The sequence below is a fragment of the Bufo gargarizans genome, chromosome 1, assembly GCF_014858855.1.
Source record: "Bufo gargarizans isolate SCDJY-AF-19 chromosome 1, ASM1485885v1, whole genome shotgun sequence".
In the NCBI taxonomy this organism is placed as follows: Eukaryota; Metazoa; Chordata; class Amphibia; order Anura; family Bufonidae; genus Bufo; species Bufo gargarizans.
In genome coordinates this window covers 553,683,935-553,709,250 of record NC_058080.1, presented here as the reverse complement: position 1 = coordinate 553,709,250, position 25,316 = coordinate 553,683,935, and the positions used below count along the sequence as shown (strand labels likewise).

Sequence of the window (25,316 nt, the reverse complement as noted above, 5' to 3'; positions counted from 1 at the left end):
AGGAAATTGGGCGAGAAAACGAGATTTTTGTATAACTTACCAGTAAAATCTCTTTCTCGCTCTTTCCTTGGGGGACACAGCACCCACCCATTCATTGGTTTTTTTCTGCACGGTTTCCGAGTTTTGTTTACCCGTTGGGTAGTTGGCTTGTTGTTTCCACTTGTTGGACTTTGCCTTTTCTCACTACTTGGACACACAACTGGCAGTCTCTCTCTCCAGGCTGAGGGTATAGCTGATGGAGGAGGGGCTTAACAGCTTTCACTTAGTGTCACGCCTCCTATGGAGATGAGCTATACCCAAGGTCTTCTGTGTCCCCCAAGGAAAGAGCGAGAAAGAGATTTTACTGGTAAGTTATACAAAAATCTCGTTTTTCTTTATATGTGTGTGTTTTAGGTTTTTAGTCTGTGTAGGGGTTGGGCTGAATAGAGTGGCAGGACTCCATCCACAAGGACTTGATGTTGTGGTGCTAGTTGCAGTTATTCTAATGCCATACCCCTTATAGCGTCTAACACATAAGATGGTAAACATATGCACAGAATATTTTTGGGATAAAATGGATGCATTTCAGTTTTTCTCAACAACATAGCGGCTTGAGATTAAAAGCTAACCGTCTTTATTTATGTATTTGGAGGATGCTTACACTATGTATTTCTCTACTTTAACATTTGTATTAAATTAAAAACTCTACACAAATGTATTTCACCGTTCCCATAGACAAGCTATTACTTATAAAGAGATCTCTTTGCTCTTCTTTATAGCCAGCGCCGGTTGCTTCTAAGGGACACCCCATTACCACATACATGGAAGGACCTGTGGACCATGGTGCACTTCCTCATTCCAGGATTGTCAAGGCAATACTTAGATTTTCCAGTAAAAGAAGGCAGTGATCAAGACCCGGAATACAGGCATACGATATCCATCAGATTGCATCGGGTAATTGCAAATTAGCCATTTTTTTTCAATGTTACCATTTGTTTTTAAATGATTAGAATGTAAATGTTTTAGAGGGCCCATACATGGTGCGCCCCATCGTGGATCCACATGCAGACCACCACTAGTTGCTGCGCTGCACTTGCTGCTGTTTGAAATGGCAAATTAGAACGTAATTAGTTGTAATTCCCAGCTGCACTGCGCAGTGTACAGACACCCTAAAAGGGGTTAAATAAATATCATGTAATGTATTAAAATTATTATACTGCTGAGACATAAAGATTGGGGTGGGGTGTATATGTGTGCAACTGTGTTTCTATACAGTACAGACCAAAAGTTTGGACACACCTTCTCATTCAAAGAGTTTTCTTTATTTTCATGACTATGAAAATTGTAGATTCACACTGAAGGCATCAAAACTATGAATTAACACATGTGGAATTATATACATAACAAAAAAGTGTGAAACAACTGAAAATATGTCATATTCTAGGTTCTTCAATGTAGCCACCTTTTGCTTTGATTACTGCTTTGCACACTCTTGGCATTCTCTTGATGAGCTTCAAGAGGTAGTCACCTGAAATGGCCTTCCAACAGTCTTGAAGGAGTTCCCAGAGATGCTTAGCACTTGTTGGCCCTTTTGCCTTCACTCTGCGGTCCAGCTCACCCCAAACTATCTCGATTGGGTTCAGGTCCGGTGACTGTGGAGGCCAGGTCATCTGGCGCAGCACCCCATCACTCTCCTTCATGGTCAAATAGCCCTTACACAGCCTGGAGGTGTGTTTGGGGTAATTGTCCTGTTGAAAAATAAACGATGGTCCAACTAAACGCAAACCGGATGGAATAGCATGTCGCTGCAAGATGCTGTGGTGGCCATGCTGGTTCAGTATGCCTTCTATTTTGAATAAATCCCCAACAGTGTCACCAGCAAAGCACCATCACACCTCCTCCTCCATGCTTCACGTTGGGAACCAGGCATGTAGAGTCCATCCGTTCACCTTTTCTGCGTCGCACAAAGACACGGTGGTTGGAACCAAAGATCTCAAATTTGGACTCGTCAGACCAAAGCACAGATTTCCACTGGTCTAATGTCCGTTCTTTAGCCCGAACAAGTCTCATCTGCTTGTTGCCTGTCCTTAGCAGTGGTTTCCTAGAAGATATTCTACCATGAAGGCCTGATTCACAGTCTCCTCTTAACAGTTGTTCTAGAGATGTGTCTGCTCTTAGAACTCTGTGTGGCATTGACCTGGTCTCTAATCTGAGCTGCTGTTAACCTGCGATTTCTGAGGCTGGTGACTCGGATGAACTTATCCTCCGCAGCAGAGGTGACTCTTGGTCTTCCTTTCCTGGGGCGGTCCGCATGTGAGCCAGTTTTTTTTTTGTAGCGCTTGATGGTTTTTGTCACTGCACTTGGGGACACTTTCAAAGTTTTCCCAATTTTTCAGACTGACTGACCTTCATTTCTTAAAGTAATGATGGCCACTCGTTTTTCTTTACTTAGCTGCTTTTTTCTTGCCATAATACAAATTCTAAAAGTCTATTCAGTAGGACTATCAGCTGTGTATCCACCTGACTTCTCCACAACGCAACTGATGGTTCCAACCCCATTTATAAGGCAAGAAATCCCACTTATTAAACCTGACAGGGCACACCTGTGAAGTGAAAACCATTTCGGGTGACTACATCTTGAAGCTCATCAAGAGAATGCCAAGAGTGTGCAAAGCAGTAATCAAAGCAAAAGGTGGCTACCTTGAAGAACCTAGAATATGACATATTTTCAGTTGTTTCACACTTTTTTGTTATGTATATCATTCCACATGTGTTAATTCATAGTTTTTATGCCTTCACTGTGAATCTACAATTTCCATAGTCATGAAAATAAAGAAAACTCTTTGAATGAGAAGGTGTGTCCAAACTTTTGGTCTGTACTGTATGTTACATAATCAGGAAAATTACATTTATGAAGTGTAGATTCCCGATTAAAAAAAAATAATATTGCAGTTATTCTTCAAGAAATCTGGCCACCATTCCTGATGTTTGTCTGAATGTTGGGATGTGTTTGGTTCCAAGAGTTGCAGCTTGAACATTATCATGATTTTTTTCAGTCTGCTCAGCCATTTATATTGCGTCGGACCAAGAGAGACGTGGAGAGGCAGTTAAACAAAAAGTCTGAACATGTTCTTAAGTGCCAGCTGTCAAACCGGCAGAAGGCGTTGTATGAGGATGTCATGATGCAGCCTGGGTAAGACATTTCTATAGGATTGCACTCCTCTGTTATGCTTGTGTATTGAAGTATTTTGTCTTTAAGGATCTGTCTAGAAATAGTTTAGTGATCTGTTAATCCTTGCCTGATTAGAAGTGGTTATTCATTTATTGCTGGTTATTGTTCATGTTGTGTTTTATATATGTCGCTCTACATTTGCCACTCTGGATGCGCTTGTTGTAAAATGTGCTGAAATTTGGAGCCTATCTGCTGCAAAATGTCACATCAGGTTTTAGCCATCTTTATGACATCAAAAACATAGCCGGTAGGGCGAGAGACAAGGTATGACTTGGCAGAAAAGGGACACGGCCCCTAGACAGTTTAAGCAGAAATTTGCTAAATTTTGGGCACAAAATTCAGTCACAAAGTAAGCCATCCAATAGGTGCTATAAAATTAGACAAAAGCACCTGGCCAGTCACCAAATGTATCATCCAGCATAATCCAACTTTGGCGCATCTTTAGACTGCCTAAATTTATGCTGTCCAGATTTTAGACCTGATTAGTAAATCTGCCTCATTGATGAGTGGTGCTCGGACTTCTGGAATGCACTGCTGATCACAGCTGCTCGTGTTGTAGAAAGCCTCAAGACCTCTTTACTCTAATCTTCAGGAGTCTGGGATCTGTTAAATTGCATAGGCAATGCCTATTCTAGAGTGCACATTCAGGCTCTGTGATGCGGTTTTTAAAGCAAAAATCAGCTGTGGATCATAGCAGGAGAGAAAGTATTAAAGGGGCTGTGCAGCCAGTACATATTGATGTCCTGTCCTCAGGATAGGTCATCAATATCTGACCGGTGGGGGTCTGACTCCTGGCACCCCTGCTGATCAGCTGTTTGCAGAGGAGGCGGACTCGTGTACTTCCTTTTCAAGATTACACTGTGTGTAGTCTTGCTTGCAGTGGTGGCGCAGTATAATTACAAGAGCTTGTGCAGTGGCCCCAACGCTACGCGGAGTCCCCCGGACACCACGTGTTGCTGCTCTCCTAAAGGGATGGTAAGGCGCGGCACACCCCAATGGGAAATAAATCCAGAGAGTCAGGGTCTGCAGGAAACCAGGGTGCTTCTTTACTGGAGGAATTCAGGTATAAAACAAAACAGGTGAGGCATTGGGCTGACTTCTCCAGTCTCCTCCCTGGCAAAAGAAGGGTTTGATGCTGAGAAAAGGCCTAAGCTAGCTCTCTTCAGAAGGCTGCTACCCTGGTCCAAGGCTGGTGATCTAGGGTCTGTGGCAGCGTATCCCTGTCTGTGTCTTCTTCTGGTCACTTAGTAGTCTGGCAGAGTCTCCTCTTCCAAGCAGTGTCCCCTAACTGCAGCACACTAGGGGCTCTGACTGCTCTCCTTATAAGGCCCCATGCACACGGCCGTGTTTCACAGCCGTGTGCGGGCCGTGGAACTGCGGCCTGGATCCCTCCTGAGAGCAGGAGCGCACGGCGTCACTGGTTGCTATGACGCCGTGCGCTCCCTGCTGCTGGCACAGTACAGTAATACACTGGTATAGATCATACCAGTGTATTACTGTATTGCGGCGGCAGCAGGGAGCGCACGGCGTCATAGCAACCAGTGACGCCGTGTGCTCCTGCTCTCAGGAGGGATCCAGGCCGCGGTTCCACGGCCCGCACACGGCTGTGAAACACGGCCGTGTGCATGGGGCCTTAGGCTACTTTCACACTCGTGTTTTGGCTTTCCGTTTGTGAGATCCATCATGGGCTCTCACAAGTGGTCCAAAACGCATCAGTCTTGCCTTAATGATTCCAAATGGAAAAGGATCCGCTCAGTATGCATCAGTCTCCATTCCGCTCTGGAGGCGGACACCAAAACGCTGCCTGCAACATTTTGTTGTACTCTTGACGAAACTGAGCCAAACTGAGTCAATGGGGACGGATCTGTTTTCTCTGACACAATCTGGCACAATAGAAAATGGATCCGTCTCCCATTGACTTTCAATGAAGTTCATGACTGATCAGTCTTGGCTATGTTACGGTCACGGACGTTCCCGTGTCGGGTACCAGGAAATCGGAGAGACTGGCAAATTGTGGATTAAATTGACAAGTTCACTGTGGATCTTATTGTGTCTGTGTTTTGGTGAATGCGACAGCCCTTGCTTCAGGTGTTGCTTGTTGGTATTTTACCTTTCCCATAAGTAGCCGCTTCTCACTCTTGGAGGTGCGGTTTTTAGATTTTCTTCCTGCCGACTAGCTGGTCGGTTGTACTTTGTGGTGCTTCTGGAGTTGCCAGTTTTCTACTTTCAGATAAGTCTGTTCTTTTCTTATTGTTTTGTGTTTGTTTTATTCCCTGTTTGTATCTGGGCTTGAGACAGAGACTTTCATTCGTCCATCTGGGGAGGAATGGGTTGTCTCTGGTCCTGACCTCATTCCAGGCTCTTATAGGGATATAAGGGCCTAGGTATACAGCATATGAATATTCCTACCTTCAAGGTCTATTCATATTGATAGGTAGTTAGGGCCCGGATTAGGGTTGTTTAGGAGGTGACCTTTTCCTTCTGTAGTTTCCAGGCCCCTCCTGTGTTTAGTGTGGAGTTTTTGCCCCACACTGATCGTGACGGATAATACAAACTGATGCATGCTGTTGTATTATTGTAACGGATCCTTTTTTGCAGATCCATGATGGATCCGCCCAAAACGCGAGTGTGAAAGTAGCCTAAACAGTTTTTGCTAGACTAGAACCTTCTAGTGGGAGGGGTAGAGTAGAGAAACTCAGCACAAACAGATACATCGTTTCAGCTCCCGTCTGGTATAGACTTACATTAGCGCTTCAGTGATACTCAATGGCAATGACACAGCAGGTTTTCCAGACAAAAACATAACATTGCTAAAACCAGACATTTTAAAAGGTCAGGTTGTCTGCTTTTAGGAGGTAAACAAGTTTGGGTTTAACTTTGCATAGGGGAAATAGGCAAATGTCCAAATGTCAAAGTACTCGCTGCTCCAGGGCACTACACTTGTACCATTCATGAGACTTCCGATATAAGGCTTAGTGTAATCTTGAAGAGGAAGTAGGGCTTAAACGAGTGCCCCCTCCACTTCAAGCTGCCTGATCAGAGGGGGATCAGATATTGACCTATCCTTAGGATATGTCATCAATATGTACTGGCTGCTCAACCCCTTTAACGACAGATACAACCTCTCCGCATTTTTCAATCCACTGCTGGTTTTGCCTTCAAAAACTGCATTAAAAAAAACCCTAAACATGTGGCAGCACTCGAAGTTCCAGAAACACCTTTTAACTATTATTGATTAGATTGGAGTACCCTACTGGCATATACTGAGAACTGAAACTACTTTAAGCAGCCTTGCATTATTTTTTGAGAAACATTTCCCTGACGTTATTATATTCCATTTTTGGTGTTCAGAACAAAGGTTCCCTAATAAATTGTGGTATAAATGGTGTCCTTTACCTGCTCTTTACACTTTCCTACCTAGAGTATTGCGGCCCCATTGAAATAAATGGGTCCGCATCTGATTCACAAAAAGTGCAGATCGGATGTGGGCCAAAACCAAGGTTGTGAGTCCTGATACGAATCCTGTTCCTCACATCACTTCTTGCTCTGCTCACTGAAGACAAGTATTTTGTACCAAAGCCTTGGTGTGTTTTGAGACTACTCTAAATCACATTCCCTTTTGTAGACCTTTATGAAAATCCAGTGAGGTGCGAGAAGTGCCTAAAAGACGCTCTGCTGTTTCCTGGCCGGTCTGGTGGTCAGTACAGTGTCTCATCTCGCCTTAGTAACCGCGAGATGAGACAACCACTTAAAGGGGTATTCCCATCTCAGACAATGGAGGCATATCGGAGGCTAGGATATGCCCCCATTGTCTGATATGTGTGGGTCCCACCGTTGGGACCCGGACCTACAATGAGAACGGAGTGGGGAGAGCTGTGGCTGGAGGACCCCGCAATTCCCAGGGTCTGTCCACCCCCAAGTGCTGCTCCTATAGAAGTGAACAGGAGTGCATCGCGCACGCACAGCCCCTGCTCCCATTCATTTCTATGGGGCAGACGGAAATAGCCGAGCCAGCGCTTGGCTATTTTCGGCGCCCCCATAGAAATGAATGTAGGGCGGCTGCGGATGCGCAGTGCACCCTCTGTTCATTTCTCCGCTCCGTTCTCATTGTAGGTGCAGGTCCCAGCGGTGAGACCAGCACCTATCAGACAATGGGGGCATATCCTAGCGATATGCCCCCCATTGTCTGAGATGGGACAACCCCTTTAAGGATATATGTAAATGGGAGCTTAGGACCAAAGCCATAATCCTTTCAAGACCAAGACCTCCTGATGCTTGAATACCCAAAGCAAGTTTTAACTTTTCGGAATGACCTTTTCTAAAGATGATTTTTTTTTTTGCTTTCATCTATTAGGTTAATAGGTTGCTCTGTGCAGTAAGTAGGTGCTGTAGATATACACTGTGGTTGTATGGAGAATATTAAATCTACAGACTGGTAACAGGAAGGCGTTTATAGGCGTATTGATAACGGAATTGCAATGTTAATGTTTTTCTGTGCATTTTAAGATCATATTGGTTTTCTTTGTGCAGAACGCAAGATTCCCTGAAAGGAGGACATTTTGTAAGTGTTCTTCATGTCCTGACACAGCTTCAGAGAATTTGCAATCATCCGGATCTGGTGGACCCCCGCTCTGGAGAATCTTCCTATGCATGTGAAGCGTTGCAGTATAGGACTGCATCACTTGTACTGCAGGCATTAGAATATGATCCCTGGAAGGTAAGAGTTCTGTCTGTTTCTCCATCTTGTCTAAATTCAATGGGGTCTGCTTTTTTATGGAAATGGAGATACAGTGTTCCTGCTTGTACAAGGACTAACCATTGCATAGCCTATATTTTAATACCCTAAATTAATAAACACTTTATACTTTTAATGCTCATTAAACACTTTAATTTTTAATGCTCATTATTTTGAGTTCTTTAAAATTGATATCCTTTCCTTAGCATATGCCATCAGTTTTAGAATGATGGGAGTCGCTCACGATTACTTGAATCGTGGGATGAATTTGCACTACCATTCACGGTTGCTACTAAAAGTATGGTGCCCTTTGAACAGTAAGGTACTGTGTTGCCCTCTGGAACACCAGAACCTCTTCAAACAGGTATTGCGTAAGACCCCCCCCCCCCCCCCCCCCATCTAATGTGGATAGCCTATCCTAAGATTAGGTTATCCATTTTAAATAACCAGAACCCCCTTTTAAGTACTGCATTAAATGGGTTATCCCACAAACAGCATTTATCACTTGTCCATTTCTCTGGATCACTGGGTATCCCTGCAGGTGGACCTCCGGCAATCTGACATCACTTATCTTGTAGGATAACCTATTTAATATACTGTGCACTTAGACAATATTATATATTTTTTTTTCTCTGTAGAACGCAGATTTGTCCCTGTTTGCTTTACTTGGGCTTGAGAATAAAATGACCCGTTATGAAGCTCAGACGATTCCTAAACTGAAGGTAACGAGGAAGCTGATTCAGGAGATAAACAGTAGTCCTGATCCTGCTCCTCGACCCAAACGGGAAAAAGTTAAACTCAGCAGGTATTGTCTGATATTGTAGTAATAACTGGCTTCTTTATTTTTTGCGGTGCTCCTGTTCATTTATACATGTAATATTTCCCTTGCCATGTAGGTTATTTGAGCCAGTACTTTATGGTCAGAAACCTGAGGGTCGCACTGTTGCTTTTCCAAGTGCACCAGCAGCACGTACAGTTACAGCAACTACAGCCACTGTCACCCAGCAGGGACAGATCAGAAGGCCTCTGGTTACCACAGCTGTTACACCACAGGGGACCAAAGGTAACTCTTCATTTACGCCAAATATCTAGGGGCATAATGATTACTTTTATTGGATTGTAAGAAAAGCTAGGTTTGAAATTTTTTAGCTTCAGTTGCTTGCTAAAAATAAGACATTATCACCTCATACCTTGCGCTTTGTACAAAAGCAGATATATTGAGGTGTAAATTTTGGTATTGAAAAAACCCTAGTCCTCATTAGTTTATTTAGAACCCGCTGGTAACTGACCGCAAAAATGTGAATATGTACCTTTTGATGAGATCTCTTCTTTGTGCAGCCTACGTCCTATCATACTGAGGTCAGACCAGTTAATACATGTACATGAGTGTGTTGGAGGAAGGTCATACACCTTTTTTTATGGATCAGAGGTACTTTCACACTGCAGCTTAAAGGATAACTGTCATATTTTTTTAATTTGCTGGTTTATTAGAGCTAGGCAATTATTCCTGAGTTAGTCTGTTAATGATGGCTAAAAGATCTGTAATTACCTTATAATAGCAGCTTTCATTAATATCTCCTGTCCCTTTCCACTGCTCCCTTAAGAGACAGTTGCTATGGCTCATCTGTCTCCGGCTAGGAAGACAGAGGGGCGGTCCTTCACACTGCATGCCTGCATGAGGCTTCAGAGTGAGGAGGCGTGTCTTTCAGTAATCCAATCTGATTGGCTGGCAGGAGGCTGCTGGCTACAGCAAGTGTGTATGGGAAGTAAGGGAAGGCAGTTTTGGCCTCAGAACTGGCAGAGGAGCCATCTTGAGAAGATCCTCAAATTGTAGGATTCAAGACAGCCGTAACTAAGGGGAAAACTCAAGCGAAACAGTGGTATGTGAAGAAACTAAAGATTACTTTATGCATAATGCTGCTGCAGCAGTAACATATGCTAAAAAAATTTTTTTTTAGGAAAATATGACAGTTATCCTTTTAAGTACTTTTCTTTCTCGTTGATTGTAAAAGTGTCAGAATCGGCAAAGCGGTCCTAATTAGTACACTGCATTCACCCACACCCCTTGGCCTTGATTTGTAGGTCCATTGTTCCTATTGCCACACTCCATATATTTGTCCAACCTACTGTATTCTGCAGGAGGAGGAAATGACATTTCAGCAGCTCTAGATCAAACATTGGGATTCCTTCCTGTCATAGGAGGAGGGATGCATGTACTATGAATTTAATTCGGCATCCAGTCGTCTAGGAATGATTAGGAAATTCCTCTGATTAAAGAACAAAGTGATAGTAGGATATTTTGTCATAGTTTTGACACTTATTAGAAGTTTTCCACTGAGTTGTAGTTATGTTTTTGTGCCAATCCATTTATACTGGATTAGGGCTCATGCACACAACATTCATTTTTAAAGGGCCGTAAAAAAATGCAGACAGCACATGAATGTCATCATTGTGGTGTCCACATCCGTGGGGCCCTTCTGTAAATTATAGAACTTGTCTGTTTTGCAGGCAAGTGTAGGTATTTCTACAATAGGGACCATAGAAAGTGCGTGACGTTCGTTCTATTCTTTGCTAGTAAGGCTGCCAATAACTTTACCATTATATGATTTAGTCAAGTATAGTCATTTCTGGCTTTAATCTGTTTTTAACATTCCTTAGGCTTTCACATCAGCGTTTCCCTTTCCGCTATTGAGATCTGTCATGGGATCTCAAAACTGGAGGAAAACGCTTATGTTTTATTGTCAGTGGGGTCAAAACTTACCAGAATGCATTCCATTCAGTTTGGTTGCGTTCCTATTCTAGACACACAAGCGCTGCAAGCAGTGTTTTTGAGTGTCAAGGGATACTAATCAAGACTGATCCGGCATGAAATACGATGTACATTGTTGCCGATCCTTTTTCTCTGACACAAAATAAAACTGATCCAGCACCCATTGACTTATAGTAGTTTTAGTGCCGGATCCGTCAAGGCTATTTTAGAGATAATGCAATCGGATCCGTTCATAACAGATGCAGCCGGTTGTATTATCATAATGGATCAGCAAAAAACGCTTCCATGATGGATCCAGCAAAAAGGCAGATGTGAAAGTAGCCTTATGTTGTTGGCAGGAACAGAGACATCAAATTAAAATGTCAGCTTGATATGTGGTTGGCACAAAAATAAAACGGGATGCCAACTAATAGTTAGGAAATGTGCCTTGCCCATGTATCACAATTGGATTACATTTTTTTGTTGGCCTGCAGTGTTGTATTTTCTCTAAACATAATTATTTGTGCGTTTTCCAAGAAGGTCCTACATTTCTCTTTCATTTAGACAATATTTCTGCAGTACTGCTGCTGGCAGGTGGCGTTTCACCTTCTTGAGGCCAGCAATAGATGCCCATCACCTTAGAATGCTTGGTTCCTTATATTACTGGTACACATGTCTGTATGGTGCATTGCCTCTCATGCTCTGTGTTGTGTGGCATGATGCCAGTGAGGCAATGGCATTGATGGAGACCATTGATACAGCAGGCTTTTAAAAAGTGCTTACCCCCTGTTCTGTCAGATTATCCGCAGTCTATGAAAATGTCAATTGCTGTGAGGTTGCCTTTTTATGCCTTCAGTTGCAATGTTTAAATGTAATTTCTTCAGGATACTTTTCTTCATTTTACTGTTAATGTCATTCTCAGCAACTACCACTCAGGGTCAGGCCACTCATGTCACATTGGGAGCTCCTAGGCCACAGGCACCAGCAACCTTTGCAGCAGCCCCTGCAGTAAGGCACCTGACTCATTCTTCGCATACAGTTCAGCAGAATATTCTATCTCCAAGGCTGGTGCTCAGTTCTCAGGCCAGGCTTCCAAGTAAGTTGTCCGACAAAGCCCTTCTCGCGTAAAAGTCGAGCACTTTTATAGGAGCATTTATGGACCCGTTCAGAGATGATTTTTTTTTTTTTGTGATTGGCATGTACTTACCGTAAAATCCTTTTCTCGTTGGATGGATTGGGGGACACAGTATTATGGGTATACTCCCAGCTGCCACTAGGAGGCTGACAGTAGAAAGGAAAAGTGTTTGCTCCACCCAGATGAGCTATACCCTCTGCACAGACACTAAACTAACCAGTTTTAGTCTAGTGTCCGTAGGAGGCAGACATGATCTGCTCTGTTTTTTTGCAGGTCTTGCTGCTTTTTATTTTTATTATTTTTTCTTTTCTTCTGCAGGTCTCTGCCTGCTGCAGGATGGGGCTTCATCGTGAATACCCACTTTAGTTGCACCCCCTGCGGGTGCGTACTCTGAGTACCTCGCTGGTCACCCAGCGCCCCCCCCCCCTCCCCCACGTATGTGGGAGTTTGCCGAATGGGTGACCCTGTGGCACCTGAAGATGCTAGACGGTAAGTATTCTCCCCTGCATCCCTGTCCCATGGGATTTTGGGTTAGTTAGCCTCTTTTGGCCAGGGGGTGGATTCACTTTATTTAGGGGTCCCCTTTCCCCTTGTTTCTCCCCCTGTTCTTCCGGGGGGTTTACCTTCACCTCTCTGGCCACTTATGCCTCTCCACGACCTTCACTTCTACTTTAGTCCCTGGCTTCTGCCGGGACTAGGCCGCATCTTCTCTGCCTGGCCCCAAGTGCTCCTTTTGCCCCGCTTTTCCCCCTCCCTGAGCATCGCTCCCCCTCAGGAGTCCCCCAAACCTGTTTTTTTAGTTTCCGGAGGGCCCCCAGTCTCCCGCGGTACCGGACACTTCATTAATCGAGGCCCCGGCTTTTTCCTCGCCTAGGCTGTGTCCTCTCCCTGCCCTCCCCCTCTGCTTCCCGGGCTTTTTTCCTCTCCCCTCCCCGCTCCTCTCTGCTTCTGGAAGGGGTCTATTCCCCTCCTATCCCTGTCAAGCGTGGGCTATAGCCCTGTGGGTGGAGTTTGCACGCCTGCTTCAAAAAAGAAAGGGGCCTCTATCTTGCCTGGATCTCTTCTGCAGCCTTCCTGTACGCTTCTGCGGCTGCTGCAGCACCTCTTAGGGCATGGATGTCAAACTCAAGGCCCTCCAGATGTTGCAAAACTACAACTCCCATCATTCCCTGATAGCTGTAGTATGCCCAGGCATGATGGGAGTTGTAGTTTTGCAACAGCTGGAGGGCCACGAGTTTGACATCCCTGTCTTAGGGTATACAGCACCTGGGGTCCTGTATGACAGCCTCTGGCTGGCTGCTTTTATATTTTTCAGGCTCCCACTCAGCCCTCATGTCCTCTTACAGAGAAGACTCCCATTCCCGGCCCCCCTCGCGGTCGCCATGTATTTTATGTGCGCCCGTTGCAATAAAAAGTTGCCATGCGGTCAGCCTGACCCTGTTTGTGCGCAATGCCTTGCCCCCAGGCCTGCATTAGCAGGGCGGCCGCTAACTCTGTGGCCTTCCGCCTCCAAAAAGGCACTCGTATCTCTCCCCTTCCTGGGTGGTAGGCTTTTTGCAAAGCATTTGCAGGAGCTTATTTCTGAGGCCACAGGTGGAAAAAGTACTCTCCTGCCCCAGAACCATCCCCACCGATGTCCTTTGTCTGCATCGCGATCACAGCTTTTTTGCTCCTTTCGAGATTCCTCTTCCCGTCAGGACAAAAAGACGGATCGTCCTTCCTTTAAGGCCAAGCCCTCCTGGCACGCCCGTCCTAATCCTTCCAATCCCCAGTCTGCAAAGCCATCATCTGCATGACTCATTTCCCCGCTCGGGTCACCTCCTTGGGGGGGGGGGGGGGGGGGGGGGGGCGCGCGTTTGTTCGCCTTTCAGGATCACTGGAGCACAAGGGTGGACGACGCCTGGGTTCTCGGGGTAGTTTTCCCACAGGTTAGTTCTTCAAATCGTCGCCGCTCAGGTCCCCCTCCCAGCCTGCCGTTTTTTTTTTTTCAGGCCATTCATTCCCTTCATGCGCATGGAGTGATTGTTCCTGTTTCGACCTCGGAACATTTTCAGAGGTTTTACTCAAACCTCTTCACTGTTCCCAAGAAGGACGGTTCTCTTGGCCCCATTTTTGGATCTGAAGGCGCTCAATCATTTCGTCCGTGTCAGTCACTTTCGCGTGCAGTCCCTTAGATCGGTGATTGCTTCCCTCGAGGTGGGAGAGTTTCTGTTGTCCATCGACATCCGGGATGCTTATCTGCATGTCCCCATAGCTCTGTCTCATCAGAGGTACCTTCGCTTAGCAGTAGCATTTTCAATTTGTGGGATTGCCCTTCGGCCTGTTGTCTGCCCCGAGGGTCTTTACAAAGGTGTTGGCTCCCCTCATCGCACTTCTCCGTGCCAGGGGAGTTGCAGTAATACCCTACCTGGACGATATTCTGGTGAAGGCTCCTTCCCGGGTGGACAGCCTGTCCAGCCTCCACATGACCATGTCCGTGCTATCCCAGTTCGGGTGGCTGGTGAACCACTCCAAGGTCCTCCCTTGTTCCCAGCCAGAGGATGGTTTTCCTGGGCATGGTCTGCAATACTCGCCTGGGATGAGTGTTCCTTCCCCAGGGCAAGGTAGTGGCTATCCAGTCAGGGGTGGCTCGCCTTCACGAGCCGTCTCCTCTGTCCATCAGGCCGTGCATGCGTGTTCTTTGCCGGATGGTTGCCTTCGAGGCAATTCCTTATGCCCAATTCCACACCCGGTCCCTTCAGCTCTCAGTTCTTGCCTGGTGGAACAAGGCTTCGTCGGGCCTCGATCGCCCGATCCGCCTTTCCCCTCAGGTCCGCCGGGACTTGCGTTGGTGGCTGAACCCCCGAACCATCTCCTTCGGTAGATCCTTCCTTCCCGCCCGTTGGCAGGTGATCTCCACTGATGCCAGCCTAGCAGGTCGGGGGGCAGTCTTCAACTCCACTGCGGTGGCTTATTTGAACCACCCAGGGGGGCACCAGAAGTGTGGCAGTCCTGAAGGAAACCTCTCTCATCCTGTGGTGGGCAGAGGAACAGGTTCCCGCTCTCTCCGCTGTCCACATCCCCGGAGTCAACAATTGGGCAGCCGATTTCCTCAGTCGCCAACGTCTCGACCAGGGTGAGTGGTCTCTCCATCCAGAGGTGTTTCAACAGCTCTGTCAGCGTTGGGGATTCCCAGACGTGGATCTCTTCGCCTCCCGTCTGAATCACAAACTTCCGTTTTACGTCGCTAGGTCTCGGGATCCTCAGGCTCTTGCGGTAGATGCCTTAGTACTTCCGTGGTTCCAATGCAGTCTCCTGTATCTCTTCCATCCCCTTCCGCTTCTTCCTCGGGTACTCAAATGCCTCAAAATTGATCGGGTCCCAGCAATATTAGTGGCTCCAGACTGGCCTCGCAGGGCGTGGTACACAGATCTCGTCTACCTGCTCGCCAACATGGTGGCTACCACTGCGTCACGACCTTCTTTTGCAAGGTCCGCTGTTCCACCCAAGTTTACCTTGGGTGGAAATAAGCCGCGGTCATGAGGTTCCGTGGTCTCTCTGTCAGTCATTTAAGACTATGCTTCATGCACGTAAACCCCAGTCGGCCAGGATTTACCATTGTACCTAGAAGGCTTATTTTGCCTGGTGTGAATCTGGTGAGATTGGCCTCCCTCAAAGGTCTGGTCTCGGAGTTGTCTGTTCTTTTCTAAAGGCCCTTGGCTTCTCGTTCCCAAGTAAAAACTTTCCTTCAGGGGGTGGCTCATTGCGTCCCACGTCCCCCCCCCCCCCTCCCTCAAAGGTCTGGTCTCGGAGTTGTCTGTTCTTTTCTAAAGGCCCTTGGCTTCTCGTTCCCAAGTAAAAACTTTCCTTCAGGGGGTGGCTCATTGCGTCCCACGTCCCCCCCCCCCCCCCCCCCTTTCTGTTCTCTAGTGGAATCATGGGATTTGAATCTGGTCTTAGATGCCCTTCAGTCCTCTCCCCTCGAGCCTTCAGTCCTCTCCCTTTCTTGCATCTCTTTTAAGGTTGCCTTTCTAGTCGCGATGACCTTCATTTGGAGAGTCTCTGAGCTGGTTTGTTTGGGTCGCAAGGTTCTGCAAGCGGCTGTGCGCTAGGTTTTTGTATGGCTGTTTCTTCCCACCCTCGGGGACATCCCATGGTGCTGTGTCCCCCAATGCCATTCACAAGAAAAATTGATTTTGGTACTTCCCGTAAAATCCTTTTCTCATTGGATGCATCGGGGGACACAGATCCCACCCTTGTTGTTTTTTTTCTTGTTTTTTTTTCTTGGTTTTCTGGGTTTCCCGGGACTCTTCAGTAATGGTCCTCTTTCTGGTTTAGGACATGTTGTCTTCACTTTTCGCTCTGTATTTTGGTGCTCCTACTGATTTAATAGCAACTGGTTAGTTTAGTGTCTGTGCAGAGTGTATAGCCCATCTGGGTGGAGCCAAAACGTTTCCTTTCTAGTGGCAGCTGGGCATATACCCATGGTGCTGTGTCCCCCAATGCATCCAACGAGAAAAGGATTTTACAGTAAGTACAAAAATCCATTTTTTCCAGCCACAGTTTCTAAGATGGTGAACAATGGTCTAAGTGCAAACTGCAAATCTGTTTATATAAAGGCTATGGATACCTTTTTACTGATGTACTGTTTATTTGCCTGCTTATTGCAGGATTAAAGTGGTTGTCGAGATTAATAAAACTGGGGCTGCAGATGCCTTCTGCCCTTTCCAGTGTTGCACTCTATTGCTCCATGACAGTGTTTGTTTTGCTGGCTGCACCAGTGACATCCTGTACACACTACTGGCTTCAGCATTCACATCCGGTATACTGCTGAGGCCAGTGATTTTTCTGCACAATGACCTGGTGTGTACAGAACATCACCACCGCTGCAGCTAGAAAGATGACAGTGCTGCAGGATCGGAGTAGGGTGAGAATTTGACATTTACTGTTGCTGCCCCATTTTTTATTTATCTTGGACATCCCTTTTAAGAAATGTTATAAATAGTCTCCATTAAAAATGTCCTGCCGTTCTTCTCAATCTGCACAACCCCTTCACATAGCTGTCTGTGATGCCGCTTCTAACATAGATCTGAAATTATGCTGCCCCTTGCTGTAGTGGGCATGTATTATTAGGAGGATTTTGTCCACGTGAGAAGTCTGAAATTAGCAGCAGGTTTGGTAATCGGGAAGTGGAACAGACTGAAACAATTTTTTTACTCTGAGTAACTACTAATATATTTAAAACTCATTTTATCTGGTGTGTCCATAGCCTTTAAAGGGGTTGTCCAGTTTCTGATATTAAAGACCCATCCTCAGGATTGGCTGGGGCCCATCTCCTCGTATGAGCACTGCGTTCACTTCAGTGTTTACCTGCTCGCTTTTGACATTGCAGTGGTGAGCAGGTGTAATCCGTGAAGAGAATGCAGCGCTCATATGAGTTATGTGGTCTCTTCAAACAGCTGAACGGCGGGGAAGACGGTAGTAGACCCCAGTCAATCTGATATCCTGAGGACAGCTCATCGATCGTTACTGTGTATTTTAAATGTCATAATTTTTCTTTCTCGCCCATTTTCCTTGGGGGACACAGACCTTGGGTATAGCTCAGCTCCCTAGGAGGCGTGACACTAAGTAAAACTGTTAAGCCCCTCCTCCATCAGCTATACCCTCAGCCTGGAGATAGAGGCTACCAGTTTTAGCTTAGTGTCCAAGGAGGCAAGACACTCCCTGCTACTGCAGGGCTGTTTTCTCCTTGTTATTTTTACTTTTTCTTCTAATTTTGTTATTTTATTTTTTCCTAGGGATACCAGAGACGCATTAGACCTCTCTGCTCTCCCGGGGTTGAGCTGCGCCAGTGCCAACTTATCTGCACTGCTGCCTCCCCCACAGAAGCAATAGGAGGATCTGGGCAGCAATGGCTCCCCTACATCCCGCCAGCTAGGGGGTCGCCCGCACGCCAAGCCCCTCTTCCAGCTTCCTGCCACTGCGGTGCCAGTGGCTGAAGGGGCGACCCTGCTGGAAAGGACTGAGGGTGAAGACGTCGCACGGTGAGATGGCTATTCCAGCCCATACCCCGTCCCTATCTGCAACATCTACCCCTCTGGGTAAGGGGGGCACCCGTGGTCGCTCATTCTGAGCGCTCATCTGCAGGACAATGCAGCACAGCAGCATCCTCAGCACCCCCACGCTTTTCCCCCCCACGCTGCTATCTTTCTCCCCCCCCCCCTCCCCCCTCCCCCCCCCCCCCTCCCCCCTCCCCCTCCCCCCTCCCCCCTCCCCCTCCCCCCTCCCCCTCCCCCTCCCCCTCCCCCCTCCCCCCTCCCCCTCCCCCCTCCCCCCTCCCCCTCATCGGGGCTGACTCCATTTTTCTCTTCTCTCTCTCCCCCTTCCCGCCGAGAACGGGGGGCGGGGCTTAGCGGTCCCGGCAGGGGGCGGGGCTTCCGCGCGTCATTTTGGGGGCGGAGCTACGTTCTCCTTCACAGGAGACATTTCAAGCGCTGGAGGGGGCGGAGCTTGTTCCCCGCGCTTTCTGCTGAGGTTTCCCTTTGGTCTGGCGACTGCTCCTCGAGTGTTCACCAAGGTCCTGGCCCCTGTCTTGGCCCTTCTACGTTCAAGAAGTGTTTTTCTTCTCCCATACTTGGACGACATCCTGGTCAAGGCACCCTCCTTCTCTCAGACATCCCGCAGTGTGGAACTCACTCTGGAGACCCTGACGCGGTTCGGTTGGATTATCAACCACCCCAAATCTTCCCTTACCCCCTCCAGACGGCTGATCTTCCTGGGGATGCTCCTGGACAGAGTTGGCGGAGGTCCGCCTTCCGTCGGACAAGCGTCTGGCCCTTCGCGGGTCGGTTCGCAGTCTCCTCCGTCATCACCGCCCTTCCCTCAGATCCAGCATGCGGTTGTTGGGAAAGATGGTTGCCTGTTTCGAAGCGGTGCCGTTCGCACAATTCCGATCCCGCACCTTTCAGAGGGCAATTCTGTCGGCCTGGGACAAATCACTGAGGAGTCTGGACAGGACCTTTCTTCTGCCTCCCCTGGCTCGAGCTTCCCTCGGCTGGTGGTTGCATATCCCTCTAAGGGGGAAGTCCTTCCTTCCACTGAACTGGCTGGTGATTACCACAGATGCCAGCTTACGGGGGTGGGGGGGGGGTTTCCCTCCCCGGTCCGTCCAGGGCGTTTGGTCTCTATCGGAGTCCAGACTTCCAATCAATATTCTGGAACTGAGGGCGATTCTTCTGTCCCTCAGACACTGGACCCATCTGCTGAGGGCCACCCTGTTCGGATCCAATCGGACAATGCCACGGCTGTGGCATACATAAACCATCAGGGAGGCACTCGCAGCGATGCAAGAGGTGACCCTCATTCTCCTCTGGGCGGAGACGCACGTGCCGGCCTTATCTGCGATTTACATCCCGGGGGTGGACAACTGGGCGGCGGATTTCCTCAGCCGGTCCACCATCGACCCGGGAGAATGGTCCCTGCACCCAGAGGTGTTCGAAGCCCTTTGTCTTCGCTGGGGTCGCCCCGACGTGGACCTCATGGCCTCCAAATTCAACCACAAGGTCCCCCTATACCTGGCCAGGGCACGGGACCCGAAGGCATACGGCGCTGACGCGCTCGTCCTTCCGTGGCGCGAATTCTCCCTTCTGTACGTCTTTCCTCCTTTTCCCCTCCTGCCACGGGTTCTTCGGAGGATCGCGGCAGAGGGCGTCCCCGCGATTCTAATCGCCCCGGATTGGCCCCGCCGGTCTTGGTACGCCGACCTAATGTTGCTGTTGGCAGACGCACCGTGGCCACTGCCCTCCAGGGAAGACCTTCTCTCTCAGGGACCGATCTTCCACGAGCATTTAGGCTCGCTACGTTTGACGGCGTGGCTATTGAGACCGCCGTCTTAACGCGACGGGGTTTCTCCGCGGACGTAGTCCGCACCATGATCCGGGCTCGTAAGCCCGTATCCTCTAGGATCTACTATCGGGTTTGGAGGTCCTATCTGGGGTTCTGTGAGTCCCGGAGCATCCCACCTCTCCGGTTTTCTCTTCCCACAATCCTGTCCTTCCTCCAGTCGGGTCTGGACCTGGGGCTGTGCCTCAGTTCTCTGAAGGGTCAGATTTCGGCGCTGTCTATTCTTCTCCAGCGTCCCCTGGCCCCTCTAGGGCCAATTAAGACCTTTTTACAAGGGGTGGCTCACTCTGTTCCGCCGTACCGCCCTCCAGTTCCTTCCTGGGACCTGAATGTGGTGCTCTTGGCGCTCCAATCAGCCCCCTTCGAGCCTTTACGGGAGGTCTCCCTTCGCCTTCTGTCCTGCAAGGTCATCTTTCTTGTGGCCGTCACGTCTCTCCGACGGGTGTCGGAGTTAGCGGCTCTTTCTTGCTCCGAACCTTTCCTGATCTTCCACCAGGATAAGGTTGTGCTTCGGCCTGTCCCGACTTTCCTGCCAAAGGTGGTCTCCGCCTTTCACATCAATGAGGACATCGTCCTTCCGTCGCTCTGTCCCTCTCCTTCCCACCCCAGAGAACGGGAACTGCACCGTCTGGATGTGGTCAGGGCGTTGAGGATTTACTTGGAGGTCACCGGGTCCTTTCGGCGCACGGACTCCCTGTTTGTGGTTCCGGAGGGTTCGCGCAAAGGGTTGGCGGTCTCCAAGGTGGCTATTGCCCGTTTCATTAAACTGGCGGTGTCTGAGGCTTATCGAGCCAAGGGCAGACCTCCGCCTTTTGGCGTCACTGCTCATTCCACCAGAGCAGTCGGAGCTTCCTGGGCGCAGAGGCATCGGGCCTCGGCTGAACAGTTGTGCAAAGCAGCCACTTGGTCCTCTCTGCACACTTTCACAAAGTTCTATAGGGTGCATACGCATGCATCAGCGGATGCTGCGTTGGGCCGCCTGGTTTTGCAGGCAGCGGTTTCCTGATGCTCTGGTGGTGTTCCGCCTTGGGTTTGTGGTCCCTCCCTTCTTGGACTGCTCTTGAACGTCCCAAGGTCTGTGTCCCCCAAGGAAAATGGGCGAGAAAAGGAGATTTTTGTATAACTTACCAGTTAAATCTCTTTCTCGCTCTTCCTTGGGGGACACAGCACCCACCCTTCTGTGTTTGGTTACAGGGTTATGGTCTGGCGCCCCGTTGGGTTGCTGGCTGGTTGTTTCCGTTATTGGTTGTTATCCTTTCACTACTTGGACACGCAACTGGTAGCCTCTATCTCCAGGCTGAGGGTATAGCTGATGGAGGAGGGGCTTAACAGTTTTACTTAGTGTCACGCCTCCTAGGGAGCTGAGCTATACCCAAGGTCTGTGTCCCCCAAGGAAGAGCGAGAAAGAGATTTAACTGGTAAGTTATACAAAAATCTCCTTTTTTTTTCCTTTCAAACTTTAAAAAGTATCGCCAACGATCTGCCTTCTAGGTTGTGAGAGAAATCTTCTTATTTATTTCTGGTTACTTAAAATTGACTTCTCCATTCACTCACTTATGTTTCTAGCTCCATGGGATGAGATGTAGGTACAGGTGGCCAAACACATTAAATTGCCATTATTTACAGTCATTCGGACTCCCCCATGAACATGCTCCTTTGGGATGGTCAAGTTTGCATGTTTTATTCAATGGGAAGAGGGGAAGAAGAGATGTTACACCTCTGGTGGAAGCTTTTCACCTTAGGGAACAACGGATCGGATAAAATCTAAAGACTGATTTAGAGGGTTGTTTAATTTGTCTTCAAAACACTGACTAAGGCTACTTTCACACTAGCGTTCGAGCGGATCCGTTCTGAACGGATCCGCTCCTATAATGCAGACGTTTGCATCCGTTCAGAACGGATCCGTCTGCATTATAACTTAGAAAAATTTTCTAAGTGTGAAAGTAGCCTGAGCGGATCCGTTCAGACTTTACATTGAAAGTCAATGGGGGACGGATCCGCTTGAAGATTGAGCCATATGGTGTCATCTTCAAGCGGATCCGTCCCCATTGACTTCTATTATAAGTCGGAACGGATCCGCTCGCCTCCGCACGGCCAGGCGGACACCCGAACGCTGCTTGCAGCGTTCAGGTGTCCGCTCACTGAGCGGAGCGGAGGCTGAGCGCTGGCAGACGGATGCATTCTCAGTGGATCCGCCTCCACTGAGAATGCATTAGGGCCAGACGGCTGCGTTCAGGGCCGCTTGTGAGCCCCTTCAAACGGAGCTCACGAGCGGACACCTGAACGCAGGTGTGAAAGTAGCCTTATCTGAATGTCTATATGGCGTACCGCTGTCTGTTTTTCTTGGAACTGTTCATTTTAAAGAGTCTCAGATGAAAAATGGACAAGAATGAAGCTGTGGTTTGCTCTGCCCGGACTAACTGTCTATGAGGGGGGGGGGGGAAAATCGGACGTACAAGGACATAAAATATTGCTGTATGAACCCAGTCTAAAATGGCCGATCCTTCTTTTCCCTGAACTGTCCTGAATTTGTGTGAGATTTGGATGGTCCTCATACATTAAATTGTCTGCAAATTCAGGCTATTTTATATTGTGTGTAGGCTTATTAACTGTTAGGCAATATCTGTAGTGTTTTCAGTGGAACATTACCCTACACGTGTCCTGCTTACCGGCATCATGATTAGGCTGACAGTTCATCAGCAAAGAGAGTGGCGAGCCGTCAAGTGTAACCGAGCAGTTTATGGCGCTTGGCTGTTGGGGCATGTGAGCATTGTGTGACATGCACACAGTGAGACGAGCTGCGCCATAGGTCCAGGTCCACAGAAGTGTATCATGGGTGCATTATGTGCCTGTATTTCAGATGGGTGTCTTGGTCTAAATGTAGTGCAGTGAGTTCAGGTCAGTGCCGGCAGTGTTGCACATCCAAAACATGTATGTATGTATGTATGATATGCACATAAGACACGTGTGCACCTTGCCTAACAGGTTTAAAATCTGTGCAACTAAAGACTCCGAGGGGGATTCTCCTCATCCATATCTGCAGCACAGTTAATATAGAAGCATTTTGTAACAGAAAGGTGGAAGGGCTGATCTGCTTCTGAATGGCCTGAGGTTCGCACAGACGGCACCAAGGATATAGGAGCACAGCACAAAAATTGTACCCTTCAGTGGAGATACGCTTCAATTATTTGCTGCTGACTGTTACCGAACTGTAACTTTTATTACACTTCCATTTTCTCCCAGGTTTCCATTGCACTTTGGTGAGAGTGTAGCATTCTATACAGTCATTTAAAAAAAGGAACTTGGTGGAATCTTTTGAAAGAGTCATGATAGCTTCTGAAAAATGCAGAAGCCATGCAGTTCTATGATTTATGCCCCTGTGATTAATATTATTTTTTTTTTTCCTTTGTGTTTTTGTGTTTTTTTATTTTTATTAACAGGTGGGGAAGTTGTAAAAATTGCTCAACTCGCTGCTGGTGGCACAGCTCAGGGACGCATTGCTCAACCTGAGACACCAGTTACCTTACAGTTTCAAGGAAATAAGTTTACTCTATCCCAGAGCCAACTGCGCCAACTTACTGCTGGCCAGCCATTACAGCTACAAGGTACCTCCGAAAACTGCACATAACTTCAAACTATTTAGATAATTCTCATGGATAATAACTACATTATAGTTATAAGACCTGAACAACACTGTCATGAGTTTATATTTTCTAATAGAGCTCCAGACCACCTAGTCTTAAAAGATATGCTTAAAGGAGTATTCCCATCTGAGAAATTTGTTATATCGATACAATATACAATATGCTATATATATATATATATATATATCTATCTATCTCTATCTATATCTCCAATAAATGTGGGACCCAATTTGCACCTGTTTCCAGAAGGGGACCTTGATGTGATTGGAGACCATGCCACATGTGTGGCTTTTATATACCTTAAAGGGGTTGTCTGGTTTCCTAAGTCCTGGCACCCCCATTGACCAGCTCTTTGAAGAGAAGCCGGCGGTTGTACAAGCGGTGCATTCTCTTCACTGTTTGCCTTCTCACTGTTGACATTACAGCAGTGAGCAGTGGAACTACAGCTCCTCCATCCTGTTCACTTTTGTGGCTACACTGCTCGCTGCTGAAATGTCAACAGCAATCGGGTAAACCGTGAAGAGAACGCCGTGCTCACAGAAGCTTTGTGTTCTCTTCATACAAGAAGCAAACTTGAAACACCTTCCCACTAATATAAAATATAACTTTTATTAATATCCTTAAAAATAAGCTCAGATAAAGCTCAGACCCCGTGGGTCATGTATGCAGATACATATGGTACACTTATTGTCTCAGAACAATATACTCAGTTCATCTGAGATTACTCACGGTTTGTTGATATAGCCCAACATTGACTGCTTGAAGTTTGCAGAGGGGGTCTCTACAGGTGGATACTTCAGGATGTGGATGGAGGTCTCTATAGGTAGATATTCCAAGATACAAAAAAAGGGGTCCAGAAAGAAAAAGATGAAAAACACCTATCTTCTTCCTAAATATCCCTCCCTAAACCTCTGCCCAGGGACACCCCTTAGTGGTAGGTGCCTAACCTATAGGACCCTACTTTACCCTAATTTCTAATGGAATATAGGGCAAACATGGCTATAACGGCCCGCCGAATACATAGTGTAAGTGTATCACTAGAAGGCTAAACCAATCAATATTGGTAGATTTATGACAGATATATCCCTTGTGTATTAATATATATACTTAACTAGAGTCTCACGATATAGACTCTCACATTGGTGCCCATCAATCAGGACCCACTTGGAGACTTGAGCAAGGGTGCAAGCTTCTGGGATGTCAGGTGTCTCCATTAATGAACTAACGAGTATATTGTTCTGAGACAATAAGTGTACCATATGTATCTGCATATATGACCCACAGGGTCTGAGCTTATTTTTAAGGATATTAATAAAAGTTATATTTTGTATTAGTGGGAAGGTGTTTCAAGTTTGGTTCTAATATATACTCCCTCATATGTCTATACACCGCCGAGGTGGCTTGTTGTTGTTCTCTTCATACAACTAAACAATGCTGGAAGCAGGAGTCGGACCCCAGCCGATCTGATATTGATGACCTATCCCAAGCATAAGCCATCAATATGGGGACAGCAGAAAACTCCTTTAACTGTCCTGATGGGGCAACCCCTTTAAGAAAATGGCAAGGGACAAACGCTTTAAGAAAAATGCCTGCTTTAGATCAGACTCACACATTAAATTTTTCAGGCAATTTGTTTTTACCCAAAACCAGGAGTGGATTATATAAGAAGGAAAAGGATTTAAAAAAAAAAAATATATAACTCTTATTAACATACAAAAATGCGTCAAAACTGCATATGTAAATCCAGCTTAAAGGGGTTGTGTCACTTCTTCAGCAAATGGCATTAATCATGTAGAGAAAGTTAATACAAGGCACTTACTAATGTATTGGTATTGTCCATATTGTCTCCTGTGCTGGCTAGACTCATTTTTCCATCACATTATACACTGCTCATATCCAGTGGTTTTGGCCACCAGCGTAGTGTAGATATGAGGTGGCCGAGACAGGAGATGCTGCACATG

The 25,316-nt window shown here is 47.2% G+C and overlaps 1 protein-coding gene across 2 annotated transcripts in view; it reads left to right on the top strand.

Moving 5' to 3' along the window:
* LOC122924487 (E1A-binding protein p400-like) overlaps positions 1-25,316 on the top strand; it is a 153,122-nt gene that overhangs the window by 56,593 nt on the left and 71,213 nt on the right. For both annotated transcript variants that reach the window (XM_044275619.1, XM_044275618.1), the window contains exons 16-22: positions 759-933; positions 3,036-3,172; positions 7,742-7,928; positions 8,585-8,751; positions 8,843-9,009; positions 11,618-11,791; positions 23,152-23,316. In XM_044275619.1, coding sequence (XP_044131554.1) covers positions 759-933; positions 3,036-3,172; positions 7,742-7,928; positions 8,585-8,751; positions 8,843-9,009; positions 11,618-11,791; positions 23,152-23,316 — 1,172 coding nt within the window. The remainder of the gene's footprint in view (positions 1-758; positions 934-3,035; positions 3,173-7,741; positions 7,929-8,584; positions 8,752-8,842; positions 9,010-11,617; positions 11,792-23,151; positions 23,317-25,316) is intronic.